This window comes from Anser anser (assembly GCF_964211835.1).
Source record: "Anser anser genome assembly, chromosome: 1".
NCBI lineage: Eukaryota > Metazoa > Chordata > Aves > Anseriformes > Anatidae > Anser > Anser anser.
The window spans coordinates 90,961,925-90,983,209 of NC_139720.1; the positions used below are offsets into that span (position 1 = coordinate 90,961,925).

The window sequence follows — 21,285 nt, forward strand, 5'->3', positions numbered from 1 at the left end:
GTGTTGAGCTAACCTCCCACCACAGCTGCAGGGTGAGCTCCTAGCCCCAGATACATCATCTCAGGTGGTCATCTGCTCCTGTACTGAGCTAATTCACCTCAGTAACAGAAAAGTAGCCCTAAGCCAGTAGCAAACATCCAAAAACGTGCTTGACAAGAGCACAGTGGAAAAGTCAAGATGCCCTAGCAGGTTTAAGAGGAGGTACAAGTGTGGGCAGGGCCTTTTCATAAGCAGCTGCTATAGATTAGCTCGGCCCCAAGCACATGATGTGACCTTTACATCACTTCTCACTTGCTATGCTCCATAGTGCATCAAAGCTTGCATTAAGTGGGTAGGTATTAATCCCACACTCCTGACAGGGAGACTAGAGCTTAATCTGAGATAGGAGAATGACGTCTTCAGTTTATGTGCTGGTAGAAACTTTTGAAGTCATGTCAATCTGTGTGTCATCAGCTCCAGGACTGCTTAGTGGACAACTAGATATCACTGTGTGCCACGAGGTTCAGACCTAAGGCAGCAACAAATGGACAGAAGTCACCCCTATGTATGCACTTAGGCACTCAGATAGCGGTCAGAACAAATGCCCGTTCATTTGTTATCTTTCCAGAGATTGTGCCTTCAGGCCTTCTTGGAATTCTGTTATGAGTAAAAAATCCCACAAAGTTTGATTATCACATTTCCTTTCCTACTTGCCTGGAGGGAAGAAGTGATAGGACTTTGCAAGTGAAGCTGACAGAGATAGTTATCAATAGGAAAAAAAAAAACTACAGAGAAAATATTGTGTCCCCTGAGTATGTGTGTCATGTATCTGCAAGGCAACCTGCACTAATGAGCAGGTGAACTGCTCTGGTGAGCTCCTGTGGCCAGATGACCATGCCAGAAAGCAGTCCCTACTGGTTCTCCAGCAAACTGTCCCAAAATGAATGACCAGACAAATTTACAACAGGTGAGCATAACAAATTCTTTGAATTTGAACTACAAATGACTTTAAATCTGAAGCCTTCTGGCACATCTCTTCTGTTTCTTCCTTTGTGTTTAAAACACTCCTTAGTTTGCAGCATTTTGTTTGATACAACATCAATTACCACAAAGTAAAATCTGTTCTCACCTCCAACAGAGTTTCCTTTCAGAGTGAAGAACTCGCTGGGGATTGCATTGCATTCATGAAGACTCATCTGTTGCTGGCTGAACCAGCTCTGTCTGGGATGGAGTTGACGTTCTTCGCAGCAGCCCTTACGGTGGTGTGTTTGGGATTGGTGACTAAAACAGTGTTGATAACACACCTGTGCTTTGGCTGTTGTTGAACAGTGCTTGTACAATGTCAAGTACAAGTGCCTCTTTCTCTTTTTCTTATTCTACTCCCACAGCTGGGGATGGACAAGTAGTTGGGATGGGACAGAGGTAGGACAGCAGACCCAACTTGGCCGAGGGGATTTTCTGTATCAAAAGGTTCTGTGCTCAGCAACAAAAGCTCAGGGAAAAGGAGGAGGAAGGGGGGATGTCTGTGGTTATAGCATCTGTCTTTCCAAATAACCATCACATGTTCTGAGGGCCAACTTTCCAGGAAGTGAGTAAATAGCTGCCTGCTGATGGGAAGTAGTGAATAAAATTCTTATTTTGCTTTGCTTTCATACTCAGAATCAGTTTAATAGGGGAAGAAAAAGCTAGCTTGATTCACCCGTTTTCTTGCCTTTTATTTTCTCCCCATCCTGCAGGAAAGGGGTCTAGGTGTGCTTGGCTGCTGGCTGGAGTCAACCCATCACTCTAGGTGAAGGTAAATCCAAGCTAAATTGGGAGGGACTACATGTTTCAGACTCAACAGGTAATATAACTTTTTTCTGAGCGTTTCTAGGAAAACATAGTGGATGTGCCTTTAGATAAACACCAAATTGAACATATAACAGATTGTAAACACATAGCAAGGAGTCACACAGAGAAGGCATTTGGTTAGAGGCAAGACACACTGAACAATCAAAACATTTAACTTCTCAGCACTGTACCACGTGGTGGTTGGTTTGCATTGCTTTTACTTCCTTTAAAGAACGAGTCTGAGATGTGTTTTAATGTCTTTATTCTGAGGTCAAACAATATCATCACTGAATTGAAGAATGAGGTTACTGGTTGAGATACAAGAGTGGTGTGAGACGAACGTGGAAGATAACACTTTGCAAATAAATTAATACAGAATAATTGTCTTTGCATAGTTCAGAAGTGAAAAGTAGGAGGCAGCAGTGAGCACGTGCTGTGAACTGACACACAACACCACGAAAACTCAAGTTCCTAGATGAACTCTTGCGGCTGCAAATAAAACAAACCAAACCAAAAATACCTCAAATCTTAGAGAGCGTTAAATATGAAAAACCAGGCAGAAAGAGAACTAATGAGCTTTTTTTTTTTCTCTTTTTTTTTTCTTTTTTGTTTTTATGTTAAACAGACCATGCTGCAGAAGGAGTGTTTTCTCTACAGACAGAGGTGCTTTTAGATAATCTGCCTTGGCATGCCATAGCCTGTCATACCCGACTGTGAAGCTCCTTTGTTGCTGCCCATCTGAAGGCCTATTACGTTCTGTCCCTGACGAAGCTGCTCTTCTGAAAATCCTCGTCGATTCTGCTGTGCTTTCCTGTCCAGATGCACACAAAAAAGCAACACACACACACATGCGGTCATTCTGCAGATGCCCAGATGATCGTGAAAAGCAATCTGAAATTGGCTTACGTTAACAGATGTTCCCCTTGTAATGCAATACTTCATTTGCACCATCCCACAGGGCAGACAATACTGGCTGCGCTAATTGCTTTCCTGCAGTTAGAAGCAATACTCTAGCCAAACCCACACTACTTCAGAATTTCACTCTACCTCTTACTCAAGACCCCCAGGGTTATAGCTTCCCCAGCAGCTGTGACAGGTAAAATATTTATGTAATGCTGTATAAAACACTCATAATAGGCTTAAGTTTGTGTTATGCCCTGTTGCTCTTAAAAGCTGTGGTCTGTGGGATCTGATCACTGAGATACTTATCTGTGCAGTAATACAGCTTGATATCCATCCAGAGCAACAGTATACATTGGCATAATTCACTTCAGTGCAGTAAATGTGAGCTGGATGTACACAAAGAAACAATGGGGCAGACAAGTGACTTGCTCATTTTCACAAGAGTGGATGATGGTTGCCTGCAGGACAGAACAATTGCCCTGTTGCCATTTCCAGATCTCTCTCCTGTAAAGACTTTGGCCTTTGCACCTGTGCCTTAACTGTATGCCAGTCCTTTATCTTCTGTCAAAACGCACTGACCACGTTTGTTTGGTCCTAGTGGTCTCAAAAGCCTTTTAGATCAATGAACATTTGTTGGACCTTAAAAGGAGTCTCTTTTCCCTCAAAATAGTTCTGGGGACAGAAGTGGCTGTCAAGCCTCTGTTAAGCACAAAAGTTTGTACTTGATTAATCTTTCTTTTAAGCAAGGTGGGGAAAACAAGCCACTTAGACAAGAGGAGGATCAGTCTGTTGCTGCGGCCGAGGCCCAAAGGGAGGGAGGCTTTCAGTCGGCTCCCACCCAGGTACAATCTGTCTGCCTGCTGTGTCTGTTTATCTTGGGATCACCTTACCCCACAATACGGCATCGCATTGCAATTCCCCTCCTCTCCCCACCCCACCACTAGATGGGAATGCTAGATTAGGTGCCTGCTGTGATTGCAAGCCATCAACGCCATCCTCCGTGAGCGTCTGTCCAGTACTGTGCTGAGCGCCATGGCTCGTGTCCTGAAGAGCACTTAAGCTCTCTGCTGGGCTCAGGGCATTCAGGACATCGCAGGAGAGGAACCCACGTTCATGAAAGCAAAGCAGAAAGTTAAGAAACAGCCACAGACAACCAGCCAACTGGTGGTTGTTCTTCATTGCTTCTCTGATATTAATGCACAGACTAATACGAGGGCTTATAGAGGCCCACCACAGGATCTCAGGCCCAGAGCTCTTCCCAGAAAGCATGCCACTCTGGAGGGAGGCATGCAGGACTTGGTGCGCCTCAGAAAGCCACCCTGTCTCCCTGCTGCTAAATGTCTTTTCCAGAATCCTTACACAGGCAGTGAACCACTGCCAGGATCTCTGAGAGAGGATGTTTTTGGAACTACTCCTATGACTTAACTCAATCTCAGGTTTGCTGCGTCTGCCTTTATTTAATTAAAATCCCAGGAACACTTTCTTTTTTTTTTCCCCTCACAGACTTTTCAGCTGTGCCAAGGAGTAATTCCACAGAAAGTTGATATGTAACTATCTATGATCAGGAAATGAGAATTGCAAATAAGATATCAGAGAGAGAGAGGGAACCAAAAGGAAGTCTGGATAGCCTAATAAAAGATGATTATTTGTACAGTTTGTGTCATCTAGTGTTATTTTTATGATCATAAGCACCGCCCTTAGTCTACTATGACCTTACAGATAACAACACGTACTTAATATTTGCTTTTAGGTTAGTAGAAATGGCCTTAAATGACACTGTAGAAAAGCAGGTGAGGGCAAGCCTACTCCCCTCAAAGCCTCACACTACTACAAGCTGTGTTTGGCCTCTCTGCCGTCACCCTTACCACCATGTGAGCACACGATACCACCACACAGACTTGTTAACTTTTTATGCCAGCTTCGCATCAGCGCTCGAGGCTGCCAACCCCCAAGATAAACAGCTGTGGATCCACAAAGCTCACCAGGGCACACGAGGAAAGGACAACCAGGCCCAATGGAAGTGGGCATGAGAGACACTGGCAATGGAAAGTTAAAAGCTTAGCCCAAGTGTGGGGGTATCTTGATCACTGCAGATTCATGTGTGGATATTCTTATTCCACTTCATCTTGACATCTTTCAATTCAGTTTAAGGTGATTAAGGATCAGCCTGACAGCCCTGACTCACGACTAACACTGGGTGGTAGTGAGGGTCTTGGTCTGCCTGAAGGGGTGGTTAAGCTACTCAGAAAACAGCTCCTGACCTGCCATATATTATTTCCTTACAGAAATAACACCAGTTTTGCTGAAGGCAGCGGCTACAAAACAGTCTTTCAGGGACTGCAGTACATATGCATTGGTTATCCATACAGCACAGGCAGGGCAGACAGCTGGGGGAGGAGGGAGGTGATCGTGTCTCCAATTACGCCAAAGAAAACTGTTCCCACCCACAATTAAGAGCCCAGATTAAAATTAATTTTTCCATGTAGGAATTTGTTGTAGTTACATAAAACAAATAAGCCTGTCTGGGTCATAGTGATTTCACGTCTGGTTTATATTAAAGCTTGTAACTGGATTTGAATTTTAAAACCAATTATATTCAGTAAATACAAATCTTTGTGGACTGTATTATGTAAATTTAAACTAATTTCATATGAAGAATGTATAGGAGTTTTCACTTGTTCACCTAAAATTCAAGTTTCCTTTAGCCTCAGTTGAACCAGCTCAAGCTTCAAGACAAACAAAGTGAAGTTTGCTTTGTTTTTGCTGATCCTCACCTAGACATTAGAAAATTCAAAGAAAACGATGCCCAGGAGGCAGCACTTCTTTTGCTAATATGCTTCAGTCATTTCAGTATTAGAAATACTCTTGGATGGAGGAATCTCATTTCAATACCATGCCTGTGGGGCAGGAGGGCTAACTGTGGGAGGATTTCCTTTTCTTCCTGTCCTTCTTCTCAGCCTTCCGAGCCAAAATAAACGGCGCTTTAGAGCAAATAAACATCTTAGCCAAGACAGAGAATTCTTCCCAGATAAGTGCTACTCCACAAGATTAGAAGTGACCAGGGAAGGAAATCAGTTTAGGTTTGAAGAAAAAATGGAAAGAGGCTCCTTGTCTTCTCTTTGCTAGGTAAAGGGTCATGTTCTCAGCATGTCTCTCCATGTGGGGGTTTGCTGACATATAAGACAGACTTCTCTTCATGAGGCTTTATGTTATCTGATGTGGGGCAAAATGTCACCTTTCCTGCCAGCTACTCTTAGGACACACACATCTGCACAGCTGCTGCCACTTTAATTCCCTTTTCTTCATAAATGGATATAGAGGATTAGCTGAAGCTGCTAAACAGATGACTGTCATCGAAACTGGTGGCTGAATTTCCTAAGTTTTATTGCTCTCCTTCCAAGGACTAAGAGGCAGGGATGATGTCAGGGGATAAGAAAATTTTGCCTCTTCAGCGATCAGTGTTGGCACCTCGCACAGCAAGATGGATGTGCTGCAAATATCCCCAAGGTGGGATGCTGCACTCCTCCCTGTGTGCAGTCCCAGTAGGGTCCCCATGTGTGCACACAGACATCCATGCCAACACAGCCTCCTAGCAGCCTCGATATAAAACGCTGCCTCCAGGAGGAACCCAGAGCTGGAGCCATAGGCGAGGAGCTCCATAGTCCCGGTACCAAAAGTGCTTTCCCAGCCCCAGGGCAGGAGGGACACATAAGGTGGGATGAAGACAGCTACCTGAGAAAAGGCAGCAGCATGGATGCACTGCACTGCTCCCACAAGGCTCCTCCCCAGCAGCCCTAGCGTAACTTCAGACCGACGAGGTATGGTTAGGCATGGTCCTGACAGTGATGTTGATAAGCTGGGAACCAGTGAAAGGCAGAAAATGCTGCTGCCTGGTTGGGTATTTGTTTTCCTCATCTAGAGTCCAGAGAGAAAATCTCTGCATTACAAGGAAATGGTGGAAAGATTCTTCCTTTCCTTCCCCAGTAAATTTCTTCAAAGTCTAAAGATAGAGAGCGTTACCATCTTCCCATGGAAGACAGCTCTGGGAAGCTGTGCTTTGGGTGTTACCTGTGAAACCAGGATGGATCCCCTTTGTAGCATCCATCATCCTTGGTGACCGCCAAACTGCCTAGGGCCATTAAGGTTCTCTGCACTGCTGCCATATCCTTCCCTGGAAAGCCAAACAGTGAAAACAATATAAGAAATCCTTGCACAACAAATAGCTTGGCACACTGACAAACAATATCATCCAATGTATTAACTATTTCCCTCGGCTCCCCTGAACAACTACATTAACAGCATTATAAATGCTATTTTAGAGTTGCTCAAATGAAGGTGCTGATGTGCAAAAGCTTATTAAAAGTCAGAGGGATCATGCTAGAGCAAAACTTTACTATTCAGGCATTGCCAGGCTTCCAGGCTATTTTAATGCCTTCCCCCATGCTGTTTTAAGTCCTTCTAGATAATTGCATTGGCAGAAATTTTGTCTTTAGAAGAGGTCACTTTGGCATACAGGGAACGGTAATACACTCAGTAAAACGTGGCTGAAGGAGAGCTATGTGGCAAATAACTGTTCTGTGCCTCAGCTTCTCCACCTGTAAACCAGTCCCACTATCTAGCCACCAGCAACTCCAGACTGTCCCTGTGCTGACAGAATTCCTGGCATTCCTGGAAAGGTCCTGTGCAGATAACGTGAATCAGCCCTTCCCAAATTACTCATCAAATCACTCCCCAAATCCTCCCTACTGGCTTCCTTTCACAGGCTGCCAAAAGTCGATGCTCTGCACTTTCGTACCTTCAGTTCCTGACATCCAGTCCTGACTTTCACTATCCTTCCATATTCTCCCACCTTACCTAATCCCACTTCATTCCTCATTTTGAAAAGTCAGGGCTCATCCCACCTTTAGCCAAGTAAAAGTTCCATATGTGGTCTCCACTAGTTGTTCGGGTTCCCCCCAAAAAAAGTGGAGAGAGAAAAGCTTCTCAGGGGATAATTTCCCATCTATAGTCGGAGGGGTGAACTTGCCTATCATTTGGTTAGATGCATGCTTTCCAAATACCCTAAAATTCACCAGGTTTCCAAGATGGCTCCTTGAAATGTATTTTCAAAAGAGGTTGCTATTCCCACTGCCAACATTTTTTTTTTCATTTAAAAAATTGTATCCACTCCTCCTGTCCCTCCTTCCAAAACAAAGATAAAAAATAAATTTTCCTTTTGCATCAATATCTTCTGTTGATTCCTCCAATTAATTAAAAAGATGATTTTTTTTAAAATGAAGATTTTTCCTATTTTCTTGGTTCTTCTCCTGCATTTTGCCACTTGGTGAAAAAAGGGCAGAGAACATAAAACAGCAAATAAAACCAGGCAGACTCTAACTCATTACTCAGTCCAAACCGGGTAACTTTTGGAAAACTTTCTAGCAAAAATGAACAACTCAAGCTTCACTAGGAGTTGACATGTCTATCCAATGGTGACAGGTGATAAGTTATCGCAACTTGTCTCATACATCTTTTGCATCTCCCTTCTTCTGAAATGCCTCCTTTACTGTTTCGACGACTCCCTTCCCTTCCTTTCTTTTTCAGTTCTTCCTCTTTCCTGAAATCACATTTCTAGTTAATGGATCTAATGTTGAATGCAAGTTCTTCACATAAGGAAATGAGTTACTCCCAAAACCACACAAACCACGTGATACTCAAGACATGACTATGACAACAGGCTTCAGAAATACCTCCAGTGGTGACAGAGGCACCCTAAAGCTGAAAACGTCTAGCAGCTTCCAACCGTGGCAGTCATACAGCCTATTAAAGTTTACAGGAATCCTCTCCGCGGGGGACCATGTGTGCAGAAAACAAATTGTCAGCCATCCAGAGTCCTTGCTTTGCTGTGTTTGTCAAAGCAGACTGCGTTGGATGGGGTCCCTGCTTCAGAGAGGGCCGCCGGAGAGCCCGATATCTCGCACGTATGCAGGCACACGCGGAGCAGCGTGAGGCGGGGACTCGGAGCTGCCCGAAGCAGGGGATGTACCATATGCTGTAACAGATGCCACATATAACGTCCTCGGGATGCCTCCCGTGTAATGAGGAGCATGGTAACCGACTGGGATGAAAAAGGATGTAGAAAAAGGATTTGAAAGTGAATGAGCTGAATAATGATGGCGAACACACACAGACAAAAAAAAAAAAAAAAGAGAAACAAAAGACGGGTAGCAAAACATCACGATCAGCCCGGCGGAGCCATCTGGCAGCCTCCCCCATGCTCCACGCTCCGCTCTATCTGTCAGCAGCGAGGGGGAGACGCAGCAGGGGAAGAAGGGCCCGAGCAGGAGCCTGGTGCCACCTGACGAAACAAAGCAGCGGCCGAGGCCCCGCTTCGCCGGGCCCCCGCGATGCGTGCGACAGATGCTGCGGGCGAGGAACGACCCCGAGTCTCTGTCGCCTTGTGACATTCACCATCCCGTCCTTCGTGGTGTGCTCTGAATGGCACAGCCTCATACAGGGTCCTGTAGAGGAGGAGGGGGCCTCCGGTCACTTCTTTCTTGGGGTGCCCTCTCTCTCTGGGGGAAACCTGGCCTGAAGGCCTTCCTCTCCAGGCACACAAAGGGGAAGGCCTGGACCCACAGAGGCAGAACTGTTCTGCTCCGTGTCCCCAAAACGCTGCTTTGTGCAGGCTGGGCAAGCATCCAGAGTTACATCTGCCTCTTACCCATCTGGAAACATACCTGGGAGGTGTCTGTAAAAAACAGCAAACATCCCTCTCTTGGGCATGGACTAGGGAAAGCTGCTCAGCCCAGTACATTTAAGAAAGGATCAAAAGAGGTGACAGCTCTCTTGGACTGAGAAGTCACAGAGATGAAGGAAAATACAACAGACGGACCGAGTGAGTTTGAAACAGCCAACAGCAGACTGCATACTAAAACATTTTCATTAATCATTACTAAGAATCTCAAAGCAAAAGATCTTGGAAAACAATCAGTGCCAGAGAGAAACTGTTTTGTCAGACACACGTAGTTTCCTTTCCCTATAAACATACACTGATGTCCCCTCTCTTTTTAAACAGGTTGTGGCCTGGAAATATTTTATGAAGCGTAGAAATACTGTAATTATGAAACAGTGAAAAAGATACCGTCCTCTCTGTCTAGCTAATGCAGCCAGGTTCAGCTGCTCCAGCCCCGAGGCAGCACAGATGCTAGAGGTCAGAGCTACGGTTGGACGCAAGAAGCTCGCACAGACTCGCTCCTGGAGAGACATGCTGTTTTGTCTCAGCACTGAAATGAGCAGTGGGAGGATACAAAGAGAATGGGGAAGCGAGGAGATGCACATTAGTTTTGGGAAGTCCTAAAAAAACATTGGAGAAAAGTCCTGTATGTCTCACTCCTGGGTTTTGAGTTGTGTTTTGACTTTCTGGCATCTGGAAGTTACCAGTTTTTTCCCTTACATCTGCTGAAGAAAGGTGATGAGGGAAAGCAAGAAAATGAGATTAGAGCTACCACCTTGAGGAGTTTTTTCTCTTAAAAGCAAGTGCTTTTCATCATAAAGATCAGCATATTGTTCTTTCATTTTCATTGTGCAAAGCCATTACAAGATGCAGATGACAGCAAAGGAAAACCTCTGAAATGAGCTGTTATCATCCTTCACAAGATAGATGGAGTTTCCCTTTCAACAGCCTGCCAGGCTGGGGAGGAGAGCGTTACTCCAGGGAAGTAAAAATCCCTTCATTTAAAGGTGGATTGGATGAAACACAAACCACTGACCTGGAAGAAACAATCCAGCCCTTGTGCCCAAGGTGAGACCTGTCAAGTAAATCCGGTACCCTGAGAACATCACAGATCCCAGCAATGCCAGCTGTCAGCATATCCTTCCCCTCTAACTCATCTGCACAGAGCTCCCTTGTCCTTTGTGCCTCGAGCTGTCCTTCAGAGGACTGATCTTTCCACATATCCCAACAGCCTGTGGAAACAACCCACTCTTTTCGCTCCACATACATTCCCGCACTAACTATACTGACCAGCTTTCTCCATGGATTGTTCTCCTCCTTTCACCATTTCATTTTCTTGGCAGATTTCTCCCCCTTTCACTTCTCTGCACACCTCCTTTTCTCTGCCCTGGTGCTGTCTTTGCCCTGAGCCCTTACACGAAGCATTTTGCACCACCTCACCCAGAGAGATGCAGGATACAGCGTGCATTTTGCTAGAGCACCAGGAAGGGGTGCATCGCAACAGAAGTGACTCAGCTCTCCTGCAGCTGGAACACGGGGTGTCCACTTCGCGCATGGGGTGGAGAGAGCCTTCACCTGGCTTTCTACAAAGCTACAGGGGCACTCAGGATTTTTTGCTGTTGCCATAGTGACCTTTCCAGAAAGATTGTACTGTTGCAGAGAGATGCTCAGCTAACATGATGATAGCAGTGGTTTCTGCTTCTCGCTAGTCATAGATGAGCCCTCATTAGCTCTACAGAGACATATCTGCTCCTGGCAATGCATTTTATAGCTCTAGTTTGAGCTTTGCTTATAATTTGAAAACTGCAATAAAAGCTTGTCGTCACAAAATAACGGTTTTCCGTACTTGCTATTAGAAGTTATTTACTTGGAAATAATTAGCACAGAGAGCATTTGTTTTATTAGGTCTGCAGATTTCTGTCAGAATGATGGGCCTTTGGATAACACACGAGCTTGGAAAAGCTCCATTATGCCCTCAGGGTAATATAAATCTCTCAGAGGAGATAATGCACCACCGGAAGAACACGGTAATGAGATAAGGCAAACAGAAACAAAAGATAATTATATTAGAGAATATGCCTTAGACAAAATGCACCATTACAACACATCAAAGCAAAGTAAAATGAAGATTGCAAACTGACTTCCAGTTTATTATTTTTACCTTCCCACAAATCCACCGTCTGGAAAATATCTGTTGTTCTTACTCCGTAGATTTCAGCAGCTTTTAAGAACTGGGAAATTTGTTCCATCTGCTTGAAAGCCATTTTTGATTCAGAGATCTTTGCAATGGGCTCATTTCCCTTTGGATGTAAACTGTTTATTAACTTGCATAACAGCTGAGAGAGAAACACAGAAACAGAAGTAGAAAGAAGTCACCAAAGTAGAAGGCAATTTCTGCACATGAAATGATGCTGCAAAATGTTTTTGACCTGGTCGGTTTCTGTCAGGGACATAATTTCTTTGATTAAAAACAAAGAAGAGAATTGATAATAATCAAAGTATATTAGAAATGCATTAAAGATTTCATTAACTGATGGCAATAGCCTGACCAAATAAATCCTAATCTGCTAGAGACAACAAAGCAATCACTGGTAAAGGTTATATAATGACTGAGAAGAAACCACATGCCTGAGCCAAAAAAATAAGCCATGTCAATTGAAATACTGTTACAGTCACTTTGGCAGAGATTCAATGATTAGCGTATTCCTACAGCCCACTGCAAACAGCAGCATCTGCCTGTTGTTCAGTAAACCAACAGAATACGACGTTTTAGCTACAGAATGATTCCCAAACAAGAAAACAGTTATGACATAAACCAGTCCATCAAATTTTCTACATCTATTCGCTTTTTTATGTCGACAATGATTATTTCTTGAAGACAAAATTGTACATCTAATTTTAAAAACAGACCTCATTTAACTGCATGAGAAAAGGCTCTGAAGGAATGAGTCATACTCATATATAATGTGCATGACTCACAGGAATCATAAGCACTGTACTAATCCCAGTACACTGGTAGAATAATTATTTTCCCAGATTAAGATTCCCAGTCAAAAGGGCATCACTCAGATGCTAAGATACACATTTCTGCACTGGCCATGAGCACAGACCAGTTTAGCCAAGATGAACACTGAAAATAAGGACACATGATAATAAATACAAATTCACTGTGCACATAAAGTCATGGAGATGCAGAATTGGACAGAACGCTTACCGTTCCATCCATCAACCAGGTCTGAAAATGCTGCCTTCCAGGAGGAGGGTGCTCTATCTGTTCTCCGCACTGTACAATAATCCAGTTCACCAGCCTGGACTCTAATTCCGGGTCATATTTCTGTTCAATCTTTTCCTGAACTTCTCGGCTTAAGCCATAGCTTGGTCCTCTGTTAGCCATCTCTGGAACCAAAGCAGAACTTAGTCAGTGGGCAAGATCCTGGTCTGCAGCTTTGAAGAAGGCACCGGAAAATTAAAGAATGAAAGAGTGAACAGCCTGCCCTATAGTTTAGGCAGTCGAACAGTTGTTCATCAACACTGAAGGTAATTGTATGGCACCTCTTATAGCTGTTCTGCAGAACAGGGGAGGGACCGGGGGGGAATATCCTTTTCCAAAAGCACACATCAGCCACAACATTAAAAAAAAGAGAGAGGGAAAAAAAAAAAAAGGAAAATAAAAACAGAAATACACTCCCCTAGCCCAACCACAAACACAGAAGATGAAAAGGAAGATTTAAAGCAGAGAAGGTTTTAGAGAGAGGCTTGCACTCTGATTACAGAGAATACAATAGGGTTCTCGGATCAACGTTAAAAGCTGCCTGCAAATCCAGAAGCACTTGAAAATCGCCTACCTAATGCTTTCCAATAAGGAGGAGGTTATACATGGGAGCCCGAGGAATCCTTTCAGAGATGCAGTCAGGTTCGTCTTCAGCAGTGATGCAGGGATGGATATTCAGAGATCGGCGAGCTGAAAGGCGACGACGGATTTAAGAGACGAAGGCTGCCACAATGCCCTGCTGCTGCTGCAGCATCGTGGTTTGAAGCCGGGTGTATTGATTTGATTTCCCTCACATATGAGGAGGGTCAGAGCAGGGGCGTTGCTAAGAGCCATTAAAGAGGCCTGCCTACTCAGTCACAGCCAGGGGAGCCTGTTTATCTTGCCCATCTGCAGCCTGCTCTCAGGCGTGTTTTCTCAGCCTTGTGCTGTTCAGACTCAGTTTTACTCCACCTAGTCTGTATCAACCCAAACTACATCGAGCATCCCAGTGCCTGATAGTTAGCAGTACAAACAGAGGGACTTCACCAGATGCTCTGTTAAACAAAGGCAACAGAAACTTGTACACATCTCATGGATTTTTATTCACAAAGCAGAAGCAAACCCTTTTTCTCCCTGTTCTGCATCAAGATGCTAACAAGCTTAGCAGATGAAAAAAAATTTCTCCTCTTCCCTGCTCAAGTGCTCATAAAAAGCTTCAACAAGAGGATAATAGGATTGAAAGTCAAGGAAGAGAAAGCTTGCAGTAGAATATTACCATCACTCTATCACTTTTTAGGCTATTAAATAGCATCCCAAGAAAAAAAGTTAAAACATTAAAACCAAAGGAGAATCACTAAAAAACAGCAAACAATCTGCAAAGCACAAGGTTCATATTTTCTGCTGATATGAGTCAGCATACCTACAGTGGTAGCGAGGGGGCTCTGCCCATGTAGGGATGTTTGAATTTTGGTTATACCACTGCAGTGCCGGGAGGGGAGGGAAGGAAAGGGTTAAGACAAGAGACTTCTTTTCAGGTCCCATTTATGCAGATTTATTCTTTATTAAACAAAATCATTTTGCTCGTCTCTGAGTTGCACCAGGCTGTCAAATGTCTTTCATCCACATCAGCCCAGCTACGAAACAGCTCCCATTTGGCAAATGAATCACGTTCAGCTGGGTATGAAAGGAGATCGATAAACCCAAGGTGGATTCACAGTCAGCTTTGCCAATAAAATGCCTGCTGCTGCCTTTAAAAAAAAAAAAAAAAAAAAAAAAGGAGGAAAGAGGTACAGCTCCTTGTATATCTACCTCATAATGGTCTCCTCATCCGTTGCTTCCTCATTTTAAGACCATGAATTCTCAGATTTATACTGCTTGGGGTGCTCCTGGGCTTGAGAACACTCAAGAGATGAAATATTTAATAGATGTCCTAATTCATTGTTGTCTTCCACAGGCATTTCATTTAGTGCTTTCTCCTCTGTGCACCGGCAGTTTCAAGCCCCTGTGAAGCACTTGATTACATAACTCGGAGCGCGTTACGTGACGAGGCCATTACTTGAGCGCTTTCTGTCCCAGAGCACGCGCTGCTGGAAGCTCAGCAAATGCACAGGGACCAAGAGGGCAAACCAGGCCTGAAGATGGGAGAAGGAATAAACCACAGCTGCAACAGTAAACAAAAACGTGTGAATTTGCTGGCCTTCCCCTTCAAGCAATGGTTAAGGGCCCAGTGCTCTTTGGCCATCCCACAAAGAACGAGAAACTACATTTTGTAATTTCAAGTCTTTTTGCATTCTTCTGTTTAAAAGGGAGCTACCAAGACGGCTCGTCTGTTTCTGGTCACATCGGGGTGCTTGGTGCTCACCAGCAATGAGATTTCATGAAAGTCATGCCCCTTTGCATGAGCCTCTGCCCCCCTTTCCGATTTGGGGGCAGGGGTGGGTAACTTAACTCTCCTAAGCTGCAGAGCAAAGGTCTCCCCTTTCACAGATGTTGGCTACGCAACCTGTTCTCGAGGGATTGTTCCGTACCGTGGCAGCTGAAAAGCCATCTTGGCCATCAATATCAATTTTTAATAAGGCTTTGAAAACCAGGAAAGCTGCAGAGGGTTGGAGAAACGCCAGTCCCGTACCAATATTTTCAAAGTATAAGTAATCAAATCATAAGCCTGTTATTGTGTCATCAACCCTGGGAAAAACAATGGAACGAGTTTGGTTTTAAAAGAGACGGTGCTGACACAATTTACTAAAAGCTCTGCAGTGCTTCGCACTTGGTTACTGCCTGACACGTCGATTTGGGAACTAAACTGATTCTGAAGCAACGTGACACAGTAAAGAGACTAAAAGCTGGCTAACTAGTAGGTCCTATAATACAACTGCAAATTAGAAACCAATGATCTTGTATATTTTCATTCAGTCTGTACAGGATGTGTTCCCACATCTGAACTATTTAATCTTAATTAGCAGTCACAAAAAAAGCCCAAATTCTAAGTAATGTCCCAGCTCATGCAGGCTTTGATGAGTAAACAACGAAAACAAGGAAAACTCCTCCACAGATGACGATAAGGATCAATATGAATTCAGGGCAAAAGCAGGGCCTTTTCAGAGAGCTGCAAGGACAGAGAAGTTTTCTGGAGACTCCTGGTGTTATTCATGGCCTTGATCTGGCATAGGATACCTGGATATGTCATACAGAAGAATGAGACTGGAGGAAAAAAAGAAGCTATTAGAATATCACCATCTTTTTAACTGTGCAAACTGGGTGGCAGAGATATCAAAATTGGGGGACACCATGAATTTAAAATAAAAAAAAATTAATAATAAAAATAAATAAATAAAACAAATAGAACTTTACCATTCATTAGAAATCCAAAATATAGAGAGCATCAAAGACTCAACATGCTGGCTAACTTCAGCAAGTATCTTTGCTTTCATCTGCAAAAGAACTTCGACAGCTCCGAAGGCAAGTCTCTGAAGCATAGTTTGAACAGCTCAAATTTGGGATGAAATGCAAAATAATTCAGGAAGGACCTCCCTATTTGTGAGACAGAACAGAATGCATTGACGCTTCGATTTGCAGAACAAGGCATCTTCTCAGGCTGCCATGACCAGAAGTGGTTACCACTTACCACTGGCAACCAGCTCCTGTGGATGCAATTGCTAGCATTTTCGATTTAGGTGATCTTAGAGGCAAATTGTTGATTTTAATTCTCAGGATCTTTTAAGTCTTGCAGTGGATCGACATAATTCTTGAAAGAAGATCAACGCAGTTCATCGTATCATCTTTTTATCTGCCCCCAGCAAAACCAGTACCTTCTGACAATTACCTTAGTTTGAAAATTACACATTGCCATACACACACAGAAGAAATCCCCTGAAAACATGCTCTGCTCTTATCATTAGAGATTTCAGGGACTTCTAGAATTGGTATCCAAAGACTAGCACGTTCTGGCACGCCTTCTGCCAGGCAAGCCCTGCTCTGACCAGAAGCAAAGGAGAGGACTCTCCCGAGGCCCAGGTGATCCTGGACAGCCCGTGTCCTTCAGGGACTGCTCTCCCAGGACCTCAGTCCGGCCAGGCCACTCACATCGCTCTGACCTCCAGGCGTGCTGCTGCTCAGCATACCTTTGCCACAGACACCGGCACCTGCTTCCACCCCGACGGACCGCAGTGACCTTCTCACGTTGCCCCGTGGGAGGCAAGTGGACAACTTCGGGCAGGTCAGAAGGCCCAAAAAAAGCACAACCTTTTAAGTGCCAGCCGAAAAACATTTTAAATCTGTAGTTTAGTTTCAGAACCAAGTGACTGGAAGTTTCAGCAGCTGTCATTTGCTTTTCATTCCAAATATAAACGCAGAGCTAGGCAGATCCCCTTGCCAAACACAAGACACTGCAGCAGGCTGTGAATGTGCCTATTCCTCACAACCCTGTGAGGAGATCACAAGCTACGACTGCTGCATTTCTCCCGTTTCTCTTTAATGAGGTAGAAGCACTGGAGCATATAACATACATATGCAGGGCTTTGAAGAGAAATACAAGGTCGAGTTTGCCACTACACTGTAATAGGTCCTGTAATTTAGATTTATGCCTAACACATCCAAGGCTATAATTAACATTCTTGTTCTAGGCAAACATACTGCGGAGAGATGAGGTCCTACAGCAGCAAAGTAAATCTATGCTACAGGAACTGACCTAGGAGCAGTAAATCTGTGAGCAGTATATTTTTGTCCTTCATCTCCATCTCTTCCCAGCCATCAATCTCTTCCCCCAGCAAACACGGTGGCATTAAAGCAATGCAGGTGGCAACCTGCCTGCTGTCAGACAGAATAGCGAGTTCCCTCCACCTTAGCTGTCAGAGCTGGGCTCGAGAACAAAGGCAGAACGAGGAGATGGCGCTCTGATTTTTAGCATTTGTGTACGTGTCCATTACAGCTGTTGAATTTGCACAGAGCTTTAGTGAAATTCTACATTCTTACACATCTGACCAAATTTCTACATCAGCCCAAACCAGAGACTGCTTATCTTAGAGACAGTTCAAACACACAATCCTCTTTTCATTCCAGGGAAACCATCGTCTTTAAACACATAGCTTTAACATATATGTATATATATATATATATATATTTGTTGATAATTCTGAAGGGTGCCTCTTTCTAACAGCACAACTGAGTAACACTTAAAAATCAAGTTCAAATCCTACTATTCCTTACGGCTTTTTTTTTCTTCCACTCTTGCATTGGTTCAGAAAACCTTTTAACAGCATATTGCAGTCTGACTAGAGCACTGAAAATGTTTGAGCAGCTGCAGAGATGGCTAGTTGAAAGTTTCTCTCTAGCACATTTTTATTTGCTAAGAAAAGCAGGGTACCATAAATCTCTTCACTCTGTTGAGTAATTGTGTCCAGGAGAAAGCATGTAATCAAAATTAACATAAAAATGAAACAGCAGGAGGCAGTTCCTCCAAGGCCTACCCAGCCAGGATTTTTTGTGAGCGTTGCTTTGTTGATATTCAGGGTTGATGCAAGAGAAGATAAACTGCCTGAACTGAAACTACATGGAACATGTTACCATTTAATTCACACACACACACACACAAAAAAGCTGCTGCATTGCACTACAAAGCGAAATGAAGTAAGACAGAACAAGCCAAATACATGACAAGATAAAAATACATGCATACGAAGTTGCATCAGCACAGCTCGATATATACAGAGACCAAAAGCACTTGCTTATTAGGAAATTAGTTTAATAAGCTTTATAGACTCTTTCAATACATACCGGTCTATTGCAGTTTAATCCCAAATACATGCAAAAGAACGCCTCGCCATTTTCTTCCCGTTAGAAGGCAAAATAAAACTTTGACAACTTTAGTTTCACAGATTTTGCAACAGATCTGAAAAAAAAATGGTGCTAAGGGCTGAAGTCCAGGGACAGTTGAAGTCAGCTGATACTGCCTTTTTTTTTTTTTTAATTAAATATATCACTTGCATCTTTGGTATTACAGGGTAACCAAGCTTCTGTGCCTAACTGTAAAGGATTGGTTATTTACTCATGAAACTTGAATGACTATAATTAACTCCTCAGCAGGAGTTTGAGCTTTACGTGTAAGAAAAACACCTCCAGGTGCTTATTCAACTAGTATTGTTTGATCAAAATCAACAACAGAAGCAGCTGTGCTGCTCAGTTGGTGTCTAGAGCTTCCACGTGCTGTGAGAGCAGTGTCAGTCCCAACATGTCTGTACGACACTCAGTGACAGGTGAGCCCAGAAGTCATTTTCAGACCTACCAAAAGTGCAAGACAATGAAAGTGCTAACAACTTAAGCTGAGTGTATTAATGAAAATGATTAAGAACTATAGATTAAGGTATGCAGAGAAAACCAGTCCCCCAAGCACCACAAGGTAGAATTACTTATATTGGGAAATCTGAAAGCATGAAGGACTCCGATCATTCTATGCAAACACAGATTATTGCTGAGGAAATGCATGTTACATATTCATAAAATATACTTTGTACGTGGCAGCAAATCAGATGTCCATTAAAAATAAAACCAATAAACCCAGAACATAATTCATTTCAAAGGCTTCTAATAATTTGCACTATGCAAAACTTTCCAAATATTTAACACCCAAGTTTAATGCAGTATTTCCACAAAAGAGAGACATACTTATTTTTAAACATGACTAACATTGAAATGAATTCACTACGCAGGCATCTAATGGCAAAAATGAAGGAGTTGCCACAGGCAGTAACTCAGGTGACAAACATAGTACCAAACAGGATCAGAACAACACCCTAACGTGTGAATACTACTTCACCCAAGACTGTTAAGACTTCCTGATAGGTCAAGAGCTGGTCACAAGTAGGATGTGAAACCCTGTGGTTTCAGGAGTGCTACAGCAAGAAAGCTGTGCCATAACATCAGTTTTCTTCAGACTTTGTTATTGCAATTAGCAGAACAGCTTTGGCAACATCAGCACAGAAACAGAGAACGTGTGGGAGCACACCAGTTATCATCTATCCCTTCTTACAGGCATTTGAGCACAATAAGTTGGCAGTGACCAAAATGCTGGCAGTTTCCAGCATGAACACGAGGAAAATGCTGTGCCTGCAACTCAAGTACCAATATTTTGTACTTCAAATATGAAGAGGTGGCTTCGAGGTAGACCTTATGTAGACGTACTTCTTCCTGTCAATTTGCTTAGTAGTTCTAGTGGTACTTCTGGTTGCAGGCACAGCCATTTTCCTCATGTTCACATTGGAAACTGCCAGCATTTGGATCAGACACTGAATTTATTAAGTGGTGAGCACAAAGAAGGGCACTAGCACTCATTGAATCTCAATATACCACCTCAAATACTGTTGTAATTAAGAAAGTATAATCAGCCTTCACATTTATGCTGTATGTAACAAATTTTGGCTGTAACTGTAATGTAAATGTTATCACTCATCTCCATTTAGCAAGCAGAAAAGTAAGGAAAACAGAGATCTACAGTACAACTAGCACAACAAAATCAAACCAAACAGCCTATGATTAAGCTTTGGTAACGCTGAGGTTTAAGCAACCGATGCTTTAGTTTTGTATCCTCAACAATTGTGTCAACCCAGTTAGGCCGCTTTTTCCAACCTATATGCTGTTACAGAAGAACAACAACAGAAAGAAAAAAAAAATGCAACTCCAAACCCCTCACACAACTGCTCCACTTCGTTTTCAGCTATCTTGCTCTAAGGCACTGCCAACAGAAAGGCCTCACCCATGAAATATGAATTATTTAATAAATGCTAAAGTGAAGCTTTGAAAGATTACAATGCAATTATTTCAAGCAAGTTACATAGTGCCAAATTATGCAGACATATAAAGACTTTTCCCTGCCTGAACTACTATAGTTAAATTGAACATTTATAGGTATAAGACCCAATTCAGGAAAAAAAAAAAAGGCTCAAAACTTTTCAGTTACTAAGTTTTTTAAAAATAAATATGAACAAAAATACATCTATCAGAACTGGTAACTTTAGGCCTTAATTGATAGCAATTATTCCTGAATTACCGCATCCCACTTTTTTCAACTTTTTCTTCCCTAAAGAAACATCTGAGAGATGTGACAGAAATTAGTTTAAAAAAATGTCATAGGTAAGCTATGAGCAGAAAATTTTGAAATAAACTAATTCTGATTTACCTGTGTCTTTTAAAACTTACAAAAATCTACTTCTCAGATTTCATTATAAGCAACAGTTGAATGACTACATATAAATACAGCTCAAACTTCAGGAATGGAAGCGGATGAGCAATTTGCTTAAGTTATCATAATTTTTTTTCTAAATAATTTCTTCAAGAGGTTTTAAAGCTTCAAAGTTTAAGAAAGTTGTGAACTGCATATTCATACAGGCAGAAAAAAGGTCTAGTCCCCTCAGAAACAGAAATACTTGGAAACAAAATTTCATGGAATGTTATAATTCCTCAGTCAAGTAACCTGAGCTAGATAACCTAAGTTAGGGAATTGTTACACTGGAATTACTATTATCATTATTAACATCACAGCTTCTTGGGTTTTTCTTTTCAGTTTTGAAGCCTAAATAAAACTGTCATAGGAGTCATCTGAAATTCAGGTGTTTTT

The 21,285-nt window shown here is 42.8% G+C and overlaps 1 protein-coding gene across 1 annotated transcript; it reads right to left on the reverse strand.

Moving 5' to 3' along the window:
- Nucleotides 1-2,054: 2,054 nt before the first annotated feature.
- On the reverse strand, nt 2,055-21,240 carry TAGLN3 (transgelin 3). The gene is made up of 6 exons (XM_083843372.1): nt 18,450-21,240; nt 13,273-13,388; nt 12,642-12,823; nt 11,589-11,763; nt 6,781-6,883; nt 2,055-2,620 (listed from the first exon to the last, which is right to left on the reverse strand). The coding sequence occupies exons 3-6, from the start codon at nt 12,819-12,821 to the stop codon at nt 2,479-2,481; spliced, it is 600 nt and encodes a 199-aa protein (XP_083699498.1). The 5' UTR covers nt 12,822-12,823; nt 13,273-13,388; nt 18,450-21,240; the 3' UTR covers nt 2,055-2,478.
- Nucleotides 21,241-21,285: the final 45 nt, after the last annotated feature.

What these genes read in the sequence shown, in the direction of transcription:
- TAGLN3 (XM_083843372.1), bottom strand. Translation starts at nt 12,821, where the DNA reads ATGGCTAACAGAGGACCAAGCTATGGCTTAAGCCGAGAAGTTCAGGAA. An exon ending in CCTGGTTGATGGATGGAACG is followed by an intron (nt 11,764 to 12,641) that starts GTAAGCGTTCTG and finishes TTTCTCTCTCAG; the next exon opens with CTGTTATGCAAGTTAATAAA. An exon ending in GACGGTGGATTTGTGGGAAG is followed by an intron (nt 6,884 to 11,588) that starts GTAAAAATAATA and finishes TTGGCTTTCCAG; the next exon opens with GGAAGGATATGGCAGCAGTG.